This window comes from Pleurodeles waltl, chromosome 6 (assembly GCF_031143425.1).
Source record: "Pleurodeles waltl isolate 20211129_DDA chromosome 6, aPleWal1.hap1.20221129, whole genome shotgun sequence".
Classification (NCBI taxonomy): Eukaryota; Metazoa; Chordata; class Amphibia; order Caudata; family Salamandridae; genus Pleurodeles; species Pleurodeles waltl.
Window position 1 is genome coordinate 1,610,436,682 of NC_090445.1, and position 24,619 is coordinate 1,610,461,300.

Sequence of the window (24,619 nt, forward strand, 5' to 3'; positions counted from 1 at the left end):
TCATACATATCTCTGCATCCTCTTCTGCTGCAGACTGGCGCTAACCTAAGGATCTTGAGGGGGGCATGGGGCACGAACCTTTGCTCAAACATTTGGCTTCCTTTAGCCTAGCAGTTGCAGATGGAAACTGGACCTTTTAAAGATTGTATAATTTCTTTATTTTGCTCGTTGACTTTCTTCCTCGTTCAAGGGTTGTATTTGTTCCGCAGTAGGCAACATGCATGCCTTTGGTGAAAAAACAAGCAAAGAGCATGGCTACTACTCATATCACACAATTGCAGTTCTTGCCCTTTTGCCATACTTTTACTCACTGGATACAGCCTCTGCCTGGCACATGCTACATTGTGGATATTTAGACCTTCTCCGACAGCCTCTCTCTTTTTTGGTGTTGTACACATTGAGTGTCTCAATGCTCTTATGGCCAGGCTGGTACTTTGCGGCTGTCGATATGTTTAAGTCCTTATTAAATTATAGTTTGTGCATCTGTCTCTCACATACCCTGCTCACCACACCGCAGGCGCTGTGACCCATAACAGGAACACTGCTCCCCGATTGTCATCACACACTACTTTTAAACACTTCCCACCTAAGTTCTAAACAGCGCCCCTGTTACCTCACACTACGCATGATGTAGCTTGGTATCGGTGTGTGTAAGCACTTCAACCCCGCTCCCCCCCCTCCAGTGGGGAAGTAAGTGCTATACAAACTGCTACTACACAATACAAAACAAAAACAACTATCTGTCTTTAAGAAGCCAGTAAAAACAAAAAGAGGGTAGTAGTGTAATATGTTGGTGGCCTTTGCATTGCAACACAAATATATCTCTGTCGCCAAATCTGGGGTATCTGATGGACTAATCGTCTAGATGCACAGAAGACTTTGTTGAGTGCACAAAAGTTGCATTCAACACACAATAAGCTGCTATTTAGCTTTCATTGGTAATTTGTCTTCATCGGCTGTACATACAACTACTCACCCATGTGTACTCTAAATGTTCTTGGTTGGAGTTTCACCCAAGACGAAGAGCAGACAGTGCTAAGAAGTGTGTGCTTTGACTCCGGGTACACCTTAACCTCAAATGCACTGCTTGTGAATATTCACAAAGGTTAATGGTAAAAAAATTCAAGATACTTACCCGTAACAATAGTTATAGGCACAGTTAGTTGTGTGACTGTATTAGATTCACGCATGTCCCTCCCAATCTTCCTACTGAGACAGAGCAATAGCACCAAATGCTGTATACAAGACTGTATCAATGCCACTCACTATAGTGTCAGTGAAAATACATTCTGAAAGTTGTGGATAAGGTGTGGGAAACTGTATGTTTCAGGTCAAAGGTATTGGTGGCTCATTTGAGAACTCTGTGGTCATCCTCCACGTTCAACTTTAAAAAAAAGAAAAGAGAATATTCAAAGCCCAAAGTATGTGGCTCTTGTAATAATAATACTGTATTTTAAATAAACCACAGTTTTTGCAGTTCTTAGCACTGTAAAAAAGAGATGTTAGTATTCTAGACATTATGACTTGATTTATTAAGTTCTTAAGGATGCAAGGCTGAGATGTCCTTCCTAGGTTTCGAACCCTTGGTCAGCAAGATCACACACATACTAGTGGAAAGCACTTTAAGTCACCCTTGTGGCATCGTGATGAAGCTGGCAAACCACTGGTCGTGGCAAGAATCTTGTTTCTGCAGTGGCAGGAATATTGCTCGTACTGAGTGTTTAATGATCAGGCACAAACGGTGCAGCTAGTTAAAAGCTCTATTTTTCTACAGACTGATTGAGAGTAAATCTATTTTTAGCATATATTTTTAAGATGGTGGGGATTACCAGTGCTGATGCATGTGTCGCCAATATTAATTGTGTCACTGACCACAGCACTGAGGAGTGGATTCTACCGCAAGGATTTTTTCTTTTCTCTTTTGGGTGGTATTTGCTGTCACTTCATGTGGTGTTCCTACTGCCGGCCGGGCATATGGCCCCTTGCACCCTTCTTAGATTCAGTTCCTCATCTTCGGATGAATGTGCTTAGAATTTGGTACTACCTAGGGTTGGGCCCAGTGACATTGGAGCGTGAAGTCTGGTGGAGCCCCCATGAGACTATCCCTGGGGTACAAGGAACCTGACGGATTTCCCGACGGCTTGCTACTATATACGGAGATTTTCTGCTGCAGAAGGATAACGGAGCCTGGCACTGAAGTAAACCCCCATATTTTCAGATTTGGGTTCCCACCCGTACCCCCCTTCCCCGCACCCCCACACCCGTCCCACCCGCCATGCTGGAGGTTTCCCTTTTGGGGCGCACCCCCTGGGGCAGTGCAACTATACCCATGCTCTCTTAGAGGTTAGACGGCCTGGTGACCCCTTCTGCAGGAATTTAAATGGCCTGGGGTTTCCAGCGATAACGCTTAATTGTAGCAATGATCCTGGCAGACATTGCAGCTTCTGGTGATGGCTGCAGATTAGCTCTCCGTGAACAGGTTTCTGGGCACTGTCAGGGAGGCCGTATGAGGGGCCGGCCTGGATGCCGCGTTAGGATCCCGTCTCCCCCAATGTGTTCTTTTGTATGATGACGCGTGGTGGGTCCTGGTGAGAAGCATTGCTGTGACTGCGGTGTCCCTCAGCTGTATTGACTGTCAGTGCAGCGTTCTGCTTAGAGTTCATTGTTTGGTGTTGTGCATGCAGCCCGCGGTTACACGTGTGCACCTTTGTGTATGTCACACCTCAGCTGTGCAGTGCGTGTCTGCAGCCCTCTGGCTAATGTCTTGTCTGATTTTCCCTTTTACGAGTTTACCGACGTCGTCGTCAGAATAGTACTGGAAAATCCAAGCTAACATTGTTGGCAAAGCAAGCAAGAAAAGTAGGGGAGACGGCGGCTAGTAGACAGCAACTACAAAAGGGAGGAGAGAGAGAGAGTAAGGCGGGGTCTCTTTCCCTGCCTACGTCGGCTGCAGCTTCCATCTGTCTGTTTTTGGTATTTTTCAGAGTGCTCCATGTAGGTTAGCGATCGATATTCCTGCATTCCTTGTAACTCCCGATGTGGGTCGAAGCACCTTTCTAGAATTGCTTTGACCCTTTTATAGGGCTGTATGTGCTATAAGAAACCAGATATCTGCCCACTCCTACAGGCAGTCATACTGTCAGCTGTCAGCTGTCCTTCCCACGCCCCGCTTTACATCTGCTTTCGCACTTGGAAGTGGAGGCCACGTAGGGCCTCTTACCATGCCCAGAAAGAGGTTCTAGGTGATATTTGGGTGCATGTTCCTTTCAAGTGCCATCAATCACATTTCTGACTTCTGATTTTCATTATCCTCAAACAATTCTAGGAATGCTCCTAGTAAAATACAACAGTCATCGTTTGAAAGTACTTCTTAAAAGGACAAAATCTACACATGTTGAAATCCACCTGATGGATATTTTTGCTCATGGAAATTTGTCACAAATGTGCATCATAAAGTTCATTCTTTCTTTGTCCACGGGAAAACTATTTTACGTCCGTGGAAGAACCCTTCCTCTACACCTCATTAATTATGGAGGTGTTCCCTCTCCTTTCTTATCATGAAAACTCACTTACTTTCACCATTGACAAGGGAAAATGTGCATGCCTTTCCGTGATGACACACTACTTGTAAATAGTTTGTGAATAAGTGCAACTGTATGTGTTTTTGGATTCACCTGCTACTTACATGGACACACAAGGGAATATCCGCAATCCCACCTTTACTACTAAAGTTGTGAAGGCTGGCATTCTACTGTGTTGGTCCAGTTTCTTTTTTCGCAACTGCATTTTGTGCTTGAAAAATTAATCAAGACTGATTCCGTAAGTCAGATGTGTGAATTCCTGAGTGCACATTTTTGTCCTCCTTAGCAGAACTGAAGTGTGCAAAGTGCTTTGGCAATAGGTCCTTCAGGCAACTGGTTCAGCGGGTGCTACCGCAATTGGTGGGTGAAGGGTTCCATTTTGTCAGCTGGAGTATTTTACCTCTGTTATTCTTAGGGCACATTGGTGTAGGACCCAAACTCGACCCCAAGTGCTCCAGTAGCAAAACATCGAGACAGAGTGGTCAGCGAGGCAACTCAGACCTCATCAGAGACAATAGTACAACTCGGTAACACCACCAATCCACCCTCTTACTTAAATGTTAATTCTACACACACTCAAATACGACACAGGAAAAAATATGAATGAACATGAAAAAATAACAAGCAAAAGATCTTTTTTTACAAAAACTATACCTACCTGCTGCCTTTGACGCAGGGTCTTCGCTATCAGTAAACATTTACCTATTGGTCTTCTCAAGGGCTTTTTATAATCAGTAAACTACTGTCTGTGGCTTTCACAACAGATTTGTATAAGCAATAACCAGCTGACTATGTTCTGTAATTAAAGTAGCTTGTATGTAGAAAAATATATCTGAGGACTGCTGTAGGCTTGGAAGTAGCCAGATGCATTCCAGGTTTCTCTGGATTACCACACTGTAGTTTATGTAATGTAGGGCCTACTTATGAGTAGTACAAGCGTTGCAAAGTCTTCTTGTTGGCTTCATGGGTTGCACTTCAGAACATCTGAAAGGAGAAGACTGGGTGGTGGCAACTCCTTTGACTGACAGAAAAGGTAATCAAAGTGCTGTGTTGCTGAAGAATGATTGTGCATTGCACTAACCCCTTCCTTGCCAGTGGGGGGGCAACATCTGCCTTCACTTCTGAGTCTTCCTTTCACCCAGACTCAACCTACTACAAATCGTGTGGAAAGCCTACCCAAGCAGATTATGTATTATCCTTCAGATTCTATGGAGCCCACTAGGTGAGCAGAAGTTGAAGAAGGGAAATTAGCAGATTTAAAGAAACTGTTTAAAAATAATAACAATCAAGATCCATTAAACAAGAAACATTATCAATAATTAGTCAAATAGCAATAACACCACCACAATTGTTTCTCATGAGGAATGCTCCCTCCTTTACAAATCTGCTTGTAAGGAATATTTTAGGGAATGTCAGGTGTTTTTAGGTTTAAGCTTACCAGACAGCACAGCTGCCTGGTTTGCTAACAACATCTTGGGGACATCCTGAAAGCTTCCCTGGTAAGGATTCCAGTTGCTGCTTACCATTAGCTTTGTGTTTTGTAACTCACATTTGCTTGCTTTCTATTTTCTGACTTTATTTGGTTTATGCAGGTTAGCTGGAATTCTTCCCTTCCCTTGCCCAAACCCTATTTATGGTACCCTTCCACTAGTGCTCGATTTCTGTAAAGAAGCCTTTGCACTTTAAATCTTGTTATTGTCACATTTTCTGTGCAATTAATGATAGAGATCAAATGTCAGGCTCTGTTGTCTGAGGGAGCTTAATGTTAAATTTTCTTTCTCTGACTTCAAAGTGAGAGGTTTTATGTGACAATCATGCTGGCTACTGCAGTGTGTTGGACAAAGGCTATACAATGTTAATTTTTTTTTAAGACACAACACAATTCAAATAACCTGTAAATGAAATGTGCAGGTATTTTAGAATATTCGAATTAGAGAAGTACAAATGAAGCACATGTTTGGTAATTCTGAAGTACTGTGGAAACAAATATTTTAATATGAAAAAATCAATATTATAGGTGATGATAGTTCACTCGCTATCGTTTGTACACTGTACAGTTTTATCAGTAAAACTATGTCTGTGCAAAGGTAATGGTCATTTCAATTGAAGATGTGTTTTCTGTAACCACAGTGCACTGCCACACCATGCATACCTCACTTTACTCCACTCTACTCTGCACCATTCCATGTCACTGCTCTCTACTCTGCACAACTCTACGTTATGACACTCCACTCTACGCCTCTCCACACTGAGTCACTGAACTCTACTCTGCACTACTCCACTCTCCGACACATCACTCTATGCATCTCTATTCCACACCACTGTACGCCAATGCACTCTACCCCACTCTACTCTACTATGCACCACAGCACTCTTTGCCATTGCACTCAACACCTCTCTGGTCTAGGTCACTCCACTCTACTCTGCACCACTCCACTCAATACCACTATACTCTGCAACACTGCACTCAATGCCACTGCACTCTGCGCCAATCCACTCTACCGCAATGCACTCTAGTCTGTTCTGCTCCACTCTACATCAGTGCACTCTGCCACAGCACTCTACACCAATGCACTCTGCTCTGTACAAACCCATGCCACTCAAATCTGTGCCACTCTACACCACTCCGTGTCACTCCACGCTACTCCATAACACTCCAGTCTACTCCACAATACTTCACTTTGACACTCCACTCACCTTTACACCACTAACCTTTAGCCATGCTGAACAGCAGCCACGCTGGTGTACAACATGGCTAAAACATATTGGCGGATAGATGATCCTTATCTTCGGCCTCACAGCATAGATCACAGATCTTGGTCCTTCATGCTCAGCTGTTCTCGCCACTTCTAAATTTTACCCTCCTGCAGGGGCACAGCTCAGGCACTCCTCTGAACATTGAGTTGGCCTCTTTCCTCAAGGCAGGTACTGCTCCTCCAGCGGTTAGGAGCAGGTTTCTTACACAATTATTTAGTCACAAAGCATCTGGACTGAAGACTCCTCGAGGTCTCCGCTACTGAGTACAGTCCAACAATCTTCAGTATTGAGCACAGAGCACCTCTTTTTCCTGGTGGTCTAGAACTCTCTTTGCAAGGGACTGCTTAATTTGTGCTATGTTCAAGCTTCATGGGATCCCCACTCGAATCTTCCAAATGTCCAGAAGCCCCTTGCTGAATGGTTTTCCTTCACTTTCAGCATTTCTAGATTGCATTCCTGCGGACATTGCAGATATCTCGTCACCAACATTACTTCAAGATGTTTCGAAATCTTGTTATGTTAATACAGCTTGCCTAATACCTTCTAGCAAAGGATTGTTTTATTTTAAATCTGCAATGTTAAGCTCTACCTAGGTGCCTACTTGTTATGCTAACTTGGCTTTTTTCTATTGTTCTGACTACTCCCTCTTCACCAAGGTAATGTTAACCAGTATCCTTATATCACTGTCCAACAAACCATCACTCTACTGACTACACCCTACCACACACAGCACACGTCACGTTTATGTGCCTCTTAAAGACGGCACTTACGAATAAGCATGGAGCAGGATGTAAAAAGAATTTCAAATTATAACAAGAGGGATAACTCCCAAGACAAACCACATCAGTTTGAACGGGCTGCAGCAGGGATACGATTGTGAAAGACCAGCCTTTAGGACAGCTGACTCAATGGAGTACAGATAACCCTGGGAGCTGAGGGGTATGGGCCGGGGTTAATAATATTCAGAACCCAGGAAGGATTAGAGTGCTAACAGGTGTCTCAGCCGAGCAACAACTACACTGGGACCATTAGCAATCTATACTACGCCTCTACTACCAGCAAAATTACCACCAGCAGAAACGAAAAGCAGTAATCAGCATGTGCTGTAGGGTGTCAATGAGAGCACAAGCAACACATTACATTTCCATGGCTGACTCGTATTAGGTGGCCTAGAGCCCCACTGTGATCAGTCCCACAGAGATAACCCAAACATAAACCAGCTTCCGAAGTCACAAGGCACACTTGTCCTGCCTCCAACTCCCTCACTCCTCTGTGAACTTCATCCATAGGGAAACTGTACACTCATCTCATACCACATTTACATATTCCCACCCACCCCTAGAAGCCCCCTCGCGTATGGCAATGCCACGAACAAGGTTTGCTTCAAGATGCTAAGAAAGCAAGTGAGGTTTGTGCTGTACAAAAAAGTGTTGCATTTCTTTCACCAGCCTGCTGGACCAATATTATAATCAACAGCTCAGGAAAAAGTTTGCAAAATTGGTGATCATTTTTGCTTAAGAAAATTTGTCTTCAGACGCTAGAAAATTCGGGTAGGAGTTTATCGTCCACTACAGCACACGGCACGTGGCAGTGGGCCAGCTTTCACTGTGAGTGGGGACATGATGCACTTTCACGAGTACATCCCCACTCAAAATAGTTCCCTTAAGCTCCAGTATTTCTTTTTACTTTGTTACTACAGTAGGGTTGCCGTTCCATTCAGTTAGTGTTTAGATCCTGATGTAATAGCAGGGTGCTTTCTACCATTATGTTGCCTTTAATGCCGCACAGAGCACATTCCAGCTTAATCAGTTCCTGGCTGCTGCTAATGCTGCTTTAACTTGCCTTTGTTGATTTAACTGATGTTCTTTCACAGAATACCAAATAATTGTGTCCATTTGACATTGTTCTTTATGAAGTCGCTATCATTTTAGTTTGTACACTAGGAAGTGCCAACTTCTCAATATTTGTAACCCCATCAATCTTTGCAACTCTGCCTAGCTATCTATCAAGCTATTTATCGACCGATCTTTGCAACCTTCTCTATCTTTGCAACCAAATGCTTGTTTTAAATACTTGCAAATTAGGGACTGTCTCCTGAAAGGTGTGCCAGTGACTTTCCCATTACATCAACACTGCTTTCTAATCCCATTGTTTCCCTACGATTCCATCTATTTCAGTTTTCTGCACTAGTTATGGGCAGGCTAAGCTGGATGACATGACATGCTGAGCCATAAGTATTCCTCGTGGTTATAACAGAATTGCTTCTGGAAAAAGCAGATCAGCTACTTTAAAAATGCAATGAGTCTTCCCCAGGATTGTTTTTCCGCCCCTTCCTTGACTCTCCTATTAATAAAGTTTAAGCAATTGTATTACACATGCTGTTGATCCTTGTGTGATCTATACTCGTGTATTCAATTGCTTTATAAAAGAGAGTCTTAAATTGCATCACATTTAGGCCCTCATTATGTCAATGGCAGTAATGACCGCCTACTACCGTGACTACGGCCGCCGAAACACCGTCGCGACGGCTACCTAATGTCCGCCATATTATGACCGTAGACGGAATTCCGCCAGAAGGCTGGCGGAATTCTTTCTACGGTCATGACAGCGGACGGCGGTAAGGTGGCTCTGCTGCCTGCAGCAGCGCCACACAGTAGACCGCCGCAGACCGTATCATGATCCATGATACGGCCTTGCGGTGTTCTAATGGCGGATGCTGCTGATGGCAGCAGCGCCACGTCCAGTCTTCTGCCAGAGGACCCCCTGCAAGCAGGTAAGTCGGGAGCTCAGACAGGGGAGGGGGGTGTTATGTGTGTGGGGGTGTGGGTGTATGTTTGTGTGTGCGTGCATGCGGGTGTGTGGTGTGTGGAATGCGTGTGTGCATGAATGGGTGTGAGTGTGCGTGTAAGTTGTGTTGTGTGAATGCGTGTGTGCTTGTATGTATGTCAGTGTGTGTGTGAATGTGTGTATGCATGCATGGGTGAATGTGGGTATGAGTCTGTATTTGTGTGTAAGTTGTTGCGTGTATGTCGTGGGGGGGTCAGGAGGGGGCGGGTAGGGCTTTGGGGAGGAAGAGACCCCTATCAGTGTCAGGGAAGGAATTCCATGGCACTGATAGTGCCTACCGCCATGGTTTTTGTGGCAGTAAGAAAGCCACGAAATCCATGGCGGTAGGCGGGGTCATAATCCAGCAAGTGGGACAGAGACAGCCGCCGTGCTGGAGACTGAAGTCTCCAGCACGGCGGCTGTTACCGCCCTGTCGGACGGAGTGGTACATTGGCCGTTTGGCTTGAGCCAAACCGCTAATGTCATATTTTGGGGAAAGGTATCGCCAGCCTGTTGGCAGTACCTTTCTCCAAAATACCGCCGTCCGCCAGGGTTGTAATGAGGGCCTTAGTCTTCAAACACACAGTGGTTCGACATCTAGTGCTTAGGAGAGTGTTCATTACGTCACTCAGTGGGTGAGTACTCTACGCTTGCATCTGCTTTGAGAACATCTGTTCTAATGGATATGTTGAAGCGAGTGTTTAGCTGGTACACACGAGAGCCTGGGAGGTAATCCTAGCTTCTTATATAAAAGTGGATATTTAAACTCAGTATGCCCATTCAGTGCTTTCAGAACATGAATATGTCTTTAAATATGCTACTGGGAATTTGTAGTCCTCTTGATATTCAAAACGTCCACCCTTTATTTTGTTACTATGAGTGTAGTTTTTGAACACCGAAATTAGGGGTGGGTGGTGAACTCCACTCCGCTTGCGGAGTTTGCCGAGATTTTCCCGCTCCATGCTCAGCTTTGAGCGTGGAGGTCCGAAAAACTCAGCAGAGTGGAATTTTCTTCCTTGTTTGCACTTGCCAATGTTAAGTTGGCAAGTGTGAGCGAGGAAAATCTTGCTCCAGACCACCTCCTAGCGAGATTTCTCAATGCGGGTGGTCGCATATGGTCGCTACTGCTCGCATTGAGAAACCTTTCGATCGTGTTGAGGAAGTTGTTGCTTAAGTAGAAAATGTACTCGAACTGCAGAAAAGAAGCAGCACCCTCTTGTGCTGCATGAGGTGCTGTTGAAATGATTTATCCTTGTGAGACGAACACCTGTTGCTAAAAATCAGCATGAAAGGTGCGACCTAACGCACTCCACCATTTGCAAAGCTCCGCTTAGCGTGGCGGAGTTTTTTGGTCACGTCGCGGAGTAGCGGAACTCTGCAAAACTCCTTCCAGGCCTAGGAGGTTCATGTGGTTTTGTTGCAGCTTGTAGCATACACCACCGTCTAGGAAATGTCACTCATCCACCAGCATGGAATCAAAGAAATAAAACATTATAAGAACACAGAATGCATTTTTTCAAGATGTTGTCAAAGCAAATGAAAATAGCTCTTTATGCGAGCTAAGCGAGTTGCCTGTTGAACCACTTCAAATTTATCACCTTCTAACTGTGGTTCAAGACCAGGTGATTTGAGTGTAGGTCAGAGTTCAGTCTTATTTTCACATATTGGAACCCCCATATGTTCAGTAGATTGTCTTTCATTCTTTTGATTGGACGGCTCAGGAGGAATCGGCAGTACGTCACACAGAGGAACAGTGTGATGTAAGTCTTCATCATTGTCTCCCCGGAAACAACCCTGTCACGCGCTGATACATAGGTAGGCCATGTCTGAGGGGGGTAGTCATTCACCCCACCCTGTCCTGCATGAGCTGACCCGGGGCCGGGAGGGGAGTAGCTGGTCCGGGCATGCCCTGACCTAAGCAGGGAAAGTGCATTCAGTGACGGGAAGCAAGTCCCAGGGACAGACGTGGGCCGCTCTTGATTTATAGTGTTGTTTGTGTTTTTCAGGGCTGCCCCGGGAGAAGAGGGCCCATGGGACCGAAAGGCGACAAGGTAAGATGTACCCACAGCATAGGGCGTTGAGATGCGAGAGGGCTGGAGGGGAATGTTATCTTATTGTTATCTGTGATGGGAGGCAGCGACTTCCAATAACTGCTGTACGAGGGGTCCCCTGCAGTGTACTATAGCGTACTGTTGTTAACTGGGCTGCCTTATGTGCGTTATAATTATCAGCGCAAACATTCAAGTTGACTTACTGTGGTAATGGCGTTGCTTCGTTTAGGAAATGATTGTGTCCTCGCCACCGTGCAGCCTCCAAATACTGTAGAGGGGAGGAGTGCGAGCTAGGCTAGGCCTGCAAGTGTTGATGAGCACCCAACTCTGAAGGCCTCGCCGTCTGTGACAGAGACATCCCCCGTGTCTAAGTACACCATCGCCAGACTGGAAGTCACCTGCAGTCTAAACCCGTGACTGCCTGGAGGCTGGAGGCTGTCGTCACCCTCCCTCTCCATGTCTGACCTCACCTAGCGCTCTCTGTACTGCACAGTACTGCCCCCAGCCCTCCACTGTGTCACTGATTGTACCTGTGTGCACTGGAAGCTCTTCATCACCGTATCACTGTCTGTACCTGAGTGCACTGGACGCTCTTCATCACCGTATCACTGTCTGTACCTGAGTGCACTGGAAGCTCTTCATCACCGTATCACTGTCTGTACCTGAGTGCACTGGAAGCTCTTCATCACCGTATCACTGTCTGTACCTGTGTGCAGTGGAAGCTCTTCATCACCGTATCACTGTCTGTACCTGAGTGCACTGGACGCTCTTCATCACCGTATCACTGTCTGTACCTGAGTGCACTGGAAGCTCTTCATCACCGTATCACTGTCTGTACCTGAGTGCACTGGACGCTCTTCATCACCGTATCACTGTCTGTACCTGAGTGCACTGGAAGCTCTTCATCACCGTATCACTGTCTGTACCTGTGTGCACTGGAGGCTCTTCATCACCGTATCACTGTCTGTACCTGTGTGCACTGGAAGCTCTTCATCACCGTATCACTGTCTGTACCTGTGTGCACTGGACGTTCTTCATCACCGTATCACTGTCTGTACCTGAGTGCACTGGACGCTCTTCATCACCGTATCACTGTCTGTACCTGTGTGCACTGGACGCTCTTCATCACCGTATCACTGTCTGTACCTGTGTGCACTGGAAGCTCTTCATCACCGTATCACTGTCTGTACCTGAGTGCACTGGACGCTCTTCATCACCGTATCACTGTCTGTACCTGAGTGCACTGGAAGCTCTTCATCACCGTATCACTGTCTGTACCTGAGTGCACTGGAAGCTCTTCATCACCGTATCACTGTCTGTACCTGAGTGCACTGGACGCTCTTCATCACCGTATCACTGTCTGTACCTGAGTGCACTGGAAGCTCTTCATCACCGTATCACTGTCTGTACCTGTGTGCACTGGAAGCTCTTCATCACCGTATCACTGTCTGTACCTGAGTGCACTGGAAGCTCTTCATCACCGTATCACTGTCTGTACCTGAGTGCACTGGACGCTCTTCATCACCGTATCACTGTCTGTACCTGAGTGCACTGGACGCTCTTCATCACCGTATCACTGTCTGTACCTGTGTGCACTGGAAGCTCTTCATCACCGTATCACTGTCTGTACCTGAGTGCACTGGACGCTCTTCATCACCGTATCACTGTCTGTACCTGTGTGCACTGAAAGCTCTTCATCACCGTATCACTGTCTGTACCTGAGTGCACTGGAAGCTCTTCATCACCGTATCACTGTCTGTACCTGAGTGCACTGGACGCTCTTCATCACCGTATCACTGTCTGTACCTGAGTGCACTGGACGCTCTTCATCACCGTATCACTGTCTGTACCTGAGTGCACTGGAAGCTCTTCATCACCGTATCACTGACTGTGCCGCACAGCATCTGGAGGATGTCCCTCACCCTATCAGTGCCTGCACTGAACAGCACTGGAGGCTGTCCCTCACCGTTTCACTGTCTGTGCCGCACAGCACTGGAGGCTGTCCCTCACCCTATCAGTGCCTGCACTGAACAGCACTGGAGGCTGTCCCTCACCAGATCACTGTCTATACTGAACAGCACTGGAGGCTGTCCCTCACCGTATCACTGTCTGTGCCGCACAGCACTGGAGGCTGTCCCTCACCCTATCAGTGCCTGCACTGAACAGCACTGGAGGCTGTCCCTCACCAGATCACTGTCTATACTGAACAGCACTAGAGGCTGTCTCTCACCGTATCACTGTCAATATGAGACAGCACTGGTGGCTGTCTCTCACCAGGTCACTGTCTGTACTGAACAGCACTGGAGGCTGTCCCTCACCAGATCACTGCCTGAACTGAACAGCATTGTAGGCTACCCCTCACCGTATCACTGCCTTGCTATACAGCATTGTAGGCTGTCCCTCACCGTATCACTGCCTGTACTGAACAGCATTGCAGTCTGTCCCTCACTGTATCACTGTCAATATGAGACAGCACTGGAGGCTGTCCATCACCGTATCACTGCCTGTACTGAACAGCACCGGAGGCTGTCCCTCACCGTATCACTGCCTGTACTGAACAGCACCGGAGGCTGTCCCTCACCGAATCACTGCCTGTACTGAACAGCACCGGAGGCTGTCCCTCACCGAATCACTGCCTGTACTGAACAGCACCGGAGGCTGTCCCTCACCGAATCACTGCCTGTACTGAACAGCACTGTAGGCTGTCTCTCACCAGATCCTTGCCTATACTGAACAGCACCGGAGGCTGTCCCTCACCATATCACTGCCTGTACTGAACAGCACCGGAGGCTGTCCCTCACCGAATCACTGCCTGTACTGAACAGCACCGGAGGCTGTCCCTCACCGAATCACTGCCTGTACTGAACAGCACCGGAGGCTGTCCCTCACCGAATCACTGCCTGTACTGAACAGCGCTGTAGGCTGTCTCTCACCAGATCCTTGCCTATACTGAACAGCACCGGAGGCTGTCCCTCACCGTATCACTGCCTGTACTGAACAGCACCGGAGGCTGTCCCTCACCGAATCACTGCCTGTACTGAACAGCACCGGAGGCTGTCCCTCACCGAATCACTGCCTGTACTGAACAGCACCGGAGGCTGTCCCTCACCGAATCACTGCCTGTACTGAACAGCGCTGTAGGCTGTCTCTCACCAGATCCTTGCCTATACTGAACAGCACCGGAGGCTGTCCCTCACCATATCACTGCCTGTACTGAACAGCACCGGAGGCTGTCCCTCACCAGATCACGGTATATACCAAACCGAATTGGAAACTGCCCCTGCACCATATCACTATCCATACCAGGCAGCACTGGAGGCTGTCCCTCACCAAACCATTGTTGATACCGAACGTCTCTAGAAGCTAGCCCTTGCTATATCGTATGTGCCGTGGATGTTACCCTGCACCCTATTAATATCTATTACAAAAAGGTACCGGAGACTGTCCCTCTCTAAGTAACTGTCTGGATAACACACGGGCTGCCCTTGATCCCTCTTAGCACTGAGCCCGACCGTCACGTAATTACTGCCTATACAGGACGGCATTGAAGGATGCCTAGCACTATGTTTCTCGGTACAAAGAATAACTCACTATAATGCCCTTCTCCATACTGCATAACTACACAGGATAGCACCAATGGCCGCCCCTCTCCACGTTAATATCTATAAAGGCTAGCTCTCGAGGCTGCACCTCTCCCTGCACTAAACACAGTGGCTGTGTGGCTGACCGTCTGCCACCAATGACTGCATGCCGGTGAAAGCTTCACCTGCGCACATGAAGTGGTCCCCTCATCTCTGAACTGAACATGAGAACCATGGGTTGCCAGGGTAGGGCCCCACAAATTCGTAGCATTGCTTCCACCCGGTCAAACTCTAAACCAGGCCCTAGGCAATCAGTATTTCTAGTGATTGAAGCATAATATCAGAATAGACTCTTCCCTGCAATGAATGAGGAAGCTGCCAGTTATAGGAAGTTACGAAAAAAGGACAGGAGAAGACCCCAGGGGTTTCTTCTTTACAGTGATATTTTATTTTATTTTGCAGGTGGAAAATTAAGAAACAGGAGTCCTGCGCTTTCCCTTCAAACATATTTTCTCAGTTACTTCTTTCATGTGGTCAGTGGCACCTAGAAATGGTGATTTTTACATCACTTTAGGTTTCCTGCCCTTATTCTCTCTTACCTGCACTGTGCCTCTATAGAGATATGTGCAGTAGTCCTTTGCTAACTATATCACCTCAAAAGGTACCTCTATTAGTAGTCATGAGTAGGTCAGGGGTTTCCTTTGTTACTCTAGTCTCATGAGAAGCTAACGTTTTTTAAAATATTTGATCTCTTCCTGCACACTGTGAGAAAAAGGAGGAGCCATCATGGCACAGTCCAACATTCCAGTGCATCTACCGTTGGCTTAGATGTCCTCTCTTCTCCCTCCTTTGTTCTCTTGCCATAACTTGCCTGTGAAGAACAAAGAGTAGACATTGGGGACACTCTAGGATCCCGGCACATCTTCTGTGGTGCTGGTGATATAGTTTTATGTACAGGAACAGGTTGCTTATTCCCCTCCCTTTTTACCCAAGAAGGGATTTGATTGGAAAATGAGTGGATTGAACCTCTCCCCACTCCGTTTGTACTGGCTATCAAAGAGGGAGCCTTGCTGTCCCTTAAGATCAAGTCTACCTACTAAGATTCCTTGAACAAGAATTGAGATGGTGGTCAGTGGGATGTGAGGCTACTTGATTCTGTCGTCCTGCTCAGCTCATGACTAGACCAGTATTTTCTCTACCTCCGAAGTAGAGGTCAGAACAGACAGAAACTTGCATTGAGTTTGTCTTCAGTATCTACAATCCAAAAGTTGGCCAAACTCTGTTTACCGCTAATTTGGTTAACCTGTGATTGGTGGAGAGTGGCAACTGCTCTGAGTTTGGTACTGGCTGCTGAAACAGAGTCATATTCAGCAGACAAGGCTTACTACAGATAATGCATTTTGTAAGCATCTGCATGACTGGGAGACATGGTCATATTTTTTGGTGCAAACAATCTGTGCTATGTACGCTCTAAAGTTTTGTTAGCACATATGCTGGAAGGCCAAGATGTAGGCAGTTACAGTGTTCTAACTTTGAAAGAACATAGGCGGCAAAAGACAAAGCATGAAAAACTTTGGGAGAAAATGAAGAACCAATAGCAAGAGGTGGAAGGTGTAGAAACTATAACTGCACACTGATTTAAGCGAGAGCCCCACTGCAAATCAACATTCATTGTGATATCTTAGTCAAGGGTGATGCCCAGTGAATGTATGCAGGCAGCAGAGCAGCTCCCAGTCTAGCTGGCACGCAAAACTCACAGGGTCAAGACTGATTTGCATACGATTGGGTCCAAACTGGGGTGGTGTGGTGAGCAAAGGAATTGATGGATTAAACCCAGATCTGTCACTAGGGCAGAATGTTTGATTTGTTTCATATTCTGTCCATCATTTGGTTTATTTGCTTTTGTTGCTCTCAGTGCACCAGGAATACCCAGATGTTGGTCCGGGGCTCACTATGCCACTGGATTCAAGCTAGCCTGGCTGATTAGGGGTAATACCCCGAAACCAGTCCTAGGATGCTTGTTTCCGGTCCAGAGAGGATGAGACCTGGCAGGTCGTGCTGGACTGTTCCCTCGGTGAACAGCATCAAGACTGATTTGCATATGGCTGGGTCGAAACTGGGTTGGCGTGGTGAGAAAAGGAATTGATGGATTTAACCCAGATCTGTGACCGAGGTGAATGTTTGATTTGTTCCACATTCCGTCCATCATTTTGTTTGTGTGCAGAAAGAATCATTGCAGCACACTGTTCCACCTTGTCAACAGTATTCCAGTCATGTTGCCAGAAAGCGTCAAAAGGTTATGGGGCATTTGTTGTATTCCAAAATGCAGTTGTCAAAATGAGGCAGAGAGGCCCCCCTCCCCCGAGGATCCAATCAGATGATAACATGCATATAATTTGTGTATAATTATGCTGTGCATCAAAAAGAATGAATGAGCCTTGAGAGAAGGGTAGACATAGGTAATAAAGAATATTAATTACAGCTCTAACAAAGTCACGGTGCCTGTAGACATATATTGAGCCTGATTGTCACGGCCTTCTTGAGACATAAAATTAGTGGACGACATTACCCTCCTGTTAGAAATGGGGTCTTTGGTTGGCAGTCAGGTTACCCCCTGTCCAAGCAAGGACCCTCACTCTAGTCAGGGTAAAAGAGAATTACCCTCAGATAACCCCCACTTACCCCCTTGGTAGCTTGGCAGGAGCAGCAGGCCTAACTTCAGAGTGCCAGGTGTAAAGTATTTGTACCAACACACACAGTAACTTAATGAAAACACTACAAAATGACACAACACAGGTTTAGAAACATAGAAAATATTTATCTAAACAAAACAAGACCAAAACGACAAAAATCCACAATACACAAGTCAAGTTATCAATTAAAAACCGAAAAGAGTCTTCATGTAGTTTGAAACAGAATGCTAACTCTATTAGCGTGCAAATGTACCTTGGATGCGTCAAAAATAACCCAGCATAGGCAAGTGTGCGATGCGTCAATTTCACTCACGAGCGAGACCTTGCGTCGTTTCTCCTTTAGTCGGGTCGGCGTGCGTGGTTTCTTCTCTCTGCAGGCGAGAGATGCGTTGATCCGGTCCGTACTCTCGGGTCTGGGCAGGCCTTGCGTTGTTTTTACACACCCAGCGGTGTTTGCGTCAGAAATTCAGCCACACGATCATTGGAAAACCACACAGCGCTGGTTGCGATCTCACTGGTCTCTGTCAGCAATGCTGTGCGTCGTTTCTCCATCCGCGAGCGTCGATCTTCTGGTTGCGTTGCAGGTGAGTGTCGATTTTCAGCTGCGAAGCAGGCGGCGTGTCAATTTTCAGCCGCAGATCTGAGTAGCGTCGATCTTTTCCACGCACGGCGGTATGTGCGTGGATTTCTCACTCATGGGCTGCCAGCTTCTCTTCTCAGGGTCCCAGGAACTGGATGGGCCCCACTTGGCAGAGCAGCAGTCTCTCCAGAGGCTCCAGGTACTGGCAGAGAGACGTTTTTGCTGTCCCTGAGACTTCAAACAACAGGAGGCAAGCTCTAAATCAAGCCCTTGGAGAGTTCTTCACAAAAAGGAAGGCAAAACGAAGTCCAGTCTTTGTCCTCTAGCACAGACAGAAGCAGCAACTGCAGAATAGCTCCACAAATCACAGTCACAGGCAGCGCAGCTCTTCTTCCTCAGCTCTTCTCCAGTCAGAGGTTCCTCTTGGTTTCCAGACGTGTTCTAAAGTCTGTGGTTTTGGGTGCCCTTCTTATACCCATTTTGTCCTTTGAAGTAGGCCTACGCCCCACACACCACCATCAACACACCACACCCTACCGCATGTGGGACAAGATACCCACAGAACGCCTGAACTCCCAACAGGCTCACAACCTCCCCCCCCCCCACACCAACGAACCCAATGCAGGAGCACACAACCTCTCTAAATGGATCACTACCTGCGCAGACACACTAGCCCCCCTCAGAAAACACATCGCCACCTGTAACATCAAGAACGCCCCATGGTTCACTCCCAAACTCCTAGACTCCAAACGCAAATGCCGCCAAGCGGAGAAAATATGGCGACAAGAACCCTCTACAACCAACTTCTCCACCCTCAAAACTACCATTCGCACCCATCACCAACTCATACGCACCACCAAAAGAGATCACTACAAGACACGCCTTGACAACAACTCCCAAAACAGCAAAGAACTCTTCACCATCATTAAAGAGCTAGCCAAACCCAAAGCCAGCAACATAGACCCCACTCACACACAGCCCCTATGTGACGCCCTCTCCAATCACTTCCACCACAAAATCCTGGACATCCACAACCGCTTCATACCACACACACCCCTCACTCATCCAACTCAACCCCCACTCATGACCCCCCCACCACAGTCACCACCTGGGCCCCCACCACACACGAAGAAACCAGAAAAACCATGAACTCCATCCACTCCGGATCCCCCTCCAACCCCTGTCCTCATAGCATCTACAACGAAGCCAGCCCAACCATCGCCCCCATACTCCGCGACATAATCAACTCCTCTTTCGACTCCGCCACCTACCCAGACCCCTGGAAGCACGCAGAAATCACCGCTCTCCTAAAAAACACAAAGCCGACCCGGAGATCCTCTCCAACTATTGCCCCATCTCCCTCCTCCCTTTCCCCACCAAGGTTGCCGAGAAACTAGTCAACGCCCGCCTATCCCACTTTCTCGAAGAAAACAACACTCTTGACCCCTCACAATCCAGGTTCCGCAAGAACCACAGCACGGAAACCGCCCTCATCGCATGCACTGACGACATCAGGACCAAAGTCGACAACGGCAAGACCGTCGCACTCATCCTCCTAGACCTTTCCGCAGCCTTTGACACTGTCTGCCACCACACACTCCGCACACGCCTCCACAACACAGGAATTTGCCACAAAGCCTTAGACTGGCTCACCTCCTTCCTCACCGACTGGACCCAAAGAGTCCGCCTTCCACCTTTCCACCGCTACCAAGATCATATGCGGAGTCCCCCAAGGGTCCTCCCTCAGCTCAACACTCTTCAACATTTATATGACCCCCCTAGCCAACATCCTCCGACCACATGGAATCACTATCCTCTCCTACGCAGACAACACCCAACTCATCCTCTCCCTCTCCCGCAACCCCACCACTGCCAAAGCCAACTAACCACCTCAAGCTTAACTCCAAAAAAAACAAGATCATCATCTTCAGCCCCAACAAAACCATGTGGGACGACTCCTGGTGGCCCACCGCCCTAGGCCCCGCACTCACCCCCGCAAACCACGCACACAACCTCGGCATCATCCTGGACCCCTCCCTCTCCATGACACAGCAAATCAATGCACTAACCTCCTCCCGCTTCCACACACTCCGCACTCTAAAAACAAATCCTTCAAATGGATTCCCCCAGAGACCAGGAAGACAGTCACCCTGTGTAAGGAAATGCCTCCTTGGCATGGTTGCCCCCTGACTTTTTGCCTTTGCTGATGCTATGTTTACAATTGAAAGTGTGCTGAGGCCTGCTAACCAGGCCCCAGCACCAGTGTTCTTTCCCTAACCTGTACTTTTGTATCCACAATTGGCAGACCCTGGCATCCAGATAAGTCCCTTGTAACTGGTACTTCTAGTACCAAGGGCCCTGATGCCAAGGAAGGTCTCTAAGGGCTGCAGCATGTCTTATGCCACCCTGGAGACCTCTCACTCAGCACAGACACACTGCTTGCCAGCTTGTGTGTGCTAGTGAGGACAAAACGAGTAAGTCGACATGGCACTCCCCTCAGGGTGCCATGCCAGCCTCTCACTGCCTATGCAGTATAGGTAAGACACCCCTCTAGCAGGCCTTACAGCCCTAAGGCAGGGTGCACTATACCATAGGTGAGGGTACCAGTGCATGAGCATGGTACCCCTACAGTGTCTAAACAAAACCTTAGACATTGTAAGTGCAGGGTAGCCATAAGAGTATATGGTCTGGGAGTCTGTCAAACACGAACTCCACAGCACCATAATGGCTACACTGAAAACTGGGAAGTTTGGTATCAAACTTCTCAGCACAATAAATGCACACTGATGCCAGTGTACATTTTATTGTAAAATACACCACAGAGGGCACCTTAGAGGTGCCCCCTGAAACTTAACCGACTATCTGTGTAGGCTGACTAGTTTTAGCAGCCTGCCACAAACCGAGACATGTTGCTGGCCCCATGGGGAGAGTGCCTTTGTCACTCTGAGGCCAGTAACAAAGCCTGCACTGGGTGGAGATGCTAACACCTCCCCCAGGCAGGAATTGTCACACCTGGCGGTGAGCCTCAAAGGCTCACCTCCTTTGTGCCAACCCAGCAGGACACTCCAGCTAGTGGAGTTGCCCGCCCCCTCCGGCCAGGCCCCACTTTTTGGCGGCAAGGCCGGAGAAGATAATGAGAAAAACAAGGAGGAGTCACTGACCAGTCAGGACAGCCCCTAAGGTGTCCTGAGCTGAGGTGACTCTAACTTTTAGAAATCCTCCATCTTGCAGATGGAGGATTCCCCCAATAGGGTTAGGAATGTGACCCCCTCCCCTTGGGAGGAGGCACAAAGAGGGTGTACCCACCCTCAGGGCTAGTAGCCATTGGCTACTAACCCCCCAGACCTAAACACGCCCTTAAATTTAGTATTTAAGGGCTACCCTGAACCCTAGAAAATTAGATTCCTGCAACTACAAGAAGAAGGACTGCCTAGCTGAAAACCCCTGCAGAGGAAGACCAGAAGACGACTACTGCCTTGGCTCCAGAAACTCACCGGCCTGTCTCCTGCCTTCCAAAGATCCTGCTCCAGCGACGCCTTCCAAAGGGACCAGCGACCTCGACATCCTCTGAGGACTGCCCCTGCTTCGAAAAGACAAGAAACTCCCGAGGACAGCGGACCTGCTCCAAGAAAGGCTGCAACTTTGTTTCCAGCAGCTTTAAAGAACCCTGCAAGCTCCCCGCAAAAGGCGTGAGACTTGCAACACTGCACCCGGCGACCCCGACTCGGCTGGTGGCGACCCAACACCTCAGGAGGGACCCCAGGACTACTCTAAGACTGTGAGTACAAAAACCTGTCCCCCCTGAGCCCCCACAGCGCCGCCTGCAGAGGGAATCCCGAGGCTTCCCCTGACCGCGACTCTTTTGAATCCAAAGTCCCGACACCTGGGAGAGACCCTGCACCCGCAGCCCCCAGGACCTGAAGGACCGGACTTTCACTGGAGGAGTGACCCCCAGGAGTCCCTCTCCCTTGCCCAAGTGGAGGTTTCCCCGAGGAACCCCCCCCTTGCCTGCCTGCAGCGCTGAAGAGATCCCTAGATCTCCCATTGACTTCCATTACAAACCCGACGCTTGTTTCTACACTGCACCCGGCCGCCCCCGCGCTGCTGAGGGTGAAATTTCTGTGTGGGCTTGTGTCCCCCCCGGTGCCCTACAAAACCCCCCTGGTCTGCCCTCCGAAGACGCGGGTACTTACCTGCAAGCAGACCGGAACCGGGGCACCCCCTTCTCTCCATTCTAGCCTATGTGTTTTGGGCACCACTTTGAACTCTGCACCTGACCGGCCCTGAGCTGCTGGTGTGGTGACTTTGGGGTTGCTCTGAACCCCCAACGGTGGGCTACCTCGGACCAAGAACTGAACCCTGTAAGTGTCTTACTTACCTGGTAAAACTAACAAATACTTACCTCCCCTAGGAACTGTGAAAATTGCACTAAGTGTCCACTTTTAAAACAGCTATTTGTGAATAACTTGAAAAGTATACATGCAATTTTGATGATTTGAAGTTCCTAAAGTACTTACCTGCAATACCTTTCGAATGAGCTATTACATGTAGAATTTGAACCTGTGGTTCTTAAAATAAACTAAGAAAAGATATTTTTCTATATAAAAACCTATTGGCTGGATTTGTCTCTGAGTGTGTGTACCTCATTTATTGTCTATGTGTATGTACAACAAATGCTTAACACTACTCCTTGGATAAGCCTACTGCTCGACCACACTACCACAAAATAGAGCATTAGTATTATCTATTTTTACCACTATTTTACCTCTAAGGGGAACCCTTGGACTCTGTGCATGCTATTCCTTACTTTGAAATAGCACATACAGAGCCAACTTCCTACATTGGTGGATCAGCGGTGGGGTACAAGACTTTGCATTTGCTGGACTACTCAGCCAATACCTGATCACACGACAAATTCCAAAATCGTCATTAGAAATTGATTTTTGCAATTTGAAAAGTTTTCTAAATTCTTAAAAGACCTGCTAGGGCCTTGTGTTAGATCCTGTTTAGCATTTCTTTTAGAGTTTAAAAGTTTGTTAAAAGTTTGAATTAGATTCTAGAACCAGTTTTAGTTTCTTAAAAAGTATTCCAACTTTTAGAAGCATAATGTCTAGCACAGATGTGAATGTGGTGGAACTCGACACCACACCTTACCTCCATCTACAGATGAGAGAGCTAAGGTCACTCTGTAAACTAAAGAAAATAGCAATGGGCCCCAAACCTACCAAAGTACAGCTCCAGGAGCTTTTGGCAGAGTTTGAAAAGGCCAACCCCTCTGAGGATGGCAACTCAGAGGATGAAGATAGTGACTTGGAGGGAAATTCCCCCCCTCCAGTCCTACTTAGGGAGAGCAGGGCTTCTCAAGCCCTGACTCCACAAATAATAGTCAGAGATGCTGGTTCCCTCACAGGAGGGACCAACAACTCTGAAATCACTGAGGATAACTCCAGTGAAGAGGACATCCAGTTAGCCAGGATGGCCAAAAGATTGGCTTTGGAAAGACAGATCCTAGCCATAGAGAGGGAAAGACAAGAGATGGGCCTAGGACCCATCAATGGTGGCAGCAACATAAATAGGGTCAGAGATTCTCCTGACATGTTGAAAATCCCCAAAGGGATTGTAACTAAATATGAAGATGGTGATGACATCACCAAATGGTTCACAGCTTTTGAGAGGGCTTGTGTAACCAGAAAAGTGAACAGATCTCACTGGGGTGCTCTCCTTTGGGAAATGTTCACAGGAAAGTGTAGGGATAGACTCCTCACACTCTCTGGACAAGATGCAGAATCTTATGACCTCATGAAGGGTACCCTGATTGAGGGCTTTGGATTCTCCACTGAGGAGTACAGGATTAGGTTCAGGGGGGCTCAAAAATCCTCGAGCCAGACCTGGGTTGACTTTGTTGACTACTCAGTGAAAACACTAGATGGTTGGATTCAAGGCAGTGGTGTAAGTAATTATGATGGGCTGTACAATTTATTTGTGAAAGAACACCTGTTAAGTAATTGTTTCAATGATAAACTGCATCAGCATCTGGTAGACCTAGGACCAATTTCTCCCCAAGAATTGGGAAAGAAGGCGGACCATTGGGTCAAGACAAGGGTGTCCAAGACTTCAACAGGGGGTGACCAAAAGAAAGGGGTCACAAAGACTCCCCAGCAGAAGGGTGATGAGACAACCAAAACTAAAAATAGTAAAGAGTCTTCTACAGGCCCCCAAAAACCTGCACAGGAGGGTGGGCCCAGAGCCTCTTCACAAAACAATGGGTACAAGGGTAAAAACTTTGATCCCAAAAAGGCCTGGTGTCATAGCTGTAAACAGCATGGACACCAAACTGGAGACAAGGCCTGTCCCAAGAAAGGTTCCACTCCAAACTCCCATCCAGGTAACACTGGTATGGCTAGTCTCCAAGTGGGATCAACAGTGTGCCCAGAGCAAATCAGGGTCCACACTGAAGCTACTCTAGTTTCTGAGGGTGGGGTGGATTTAGCCACACTAGCTGTCTGGCCGCCTAACATGCAGAAATACAGACAGCAACTCTTAATTAATG

General features: G+C 47.6%; 1 protein-coding gene across 2 annotated transcripts in view; it reads left to right on the plus strand.

The window, feature by feature from the left end:
- The window catches only part of LOC138301234 (collagen alpha-1(II) chain-like), a 1,268,735-nt gene that overhangs the window by 444,527 nt on the left and 799,589 nt on the right, over window positions 1-24,619 (plus strand). For both annotated transcript variants that reach the window (XM_069241494.1, XM_069241495.1), the window contains exon 9: window positions 11,171-11,215. In XM_069241494.1, coding sequence (XP_069097595.1) covers window positions 11,171-11,215 — 45 coding nt within the window. The remainder of the gene's footprint in view (window positions 1-11,170; window positions 11,216-24,619) is intronic.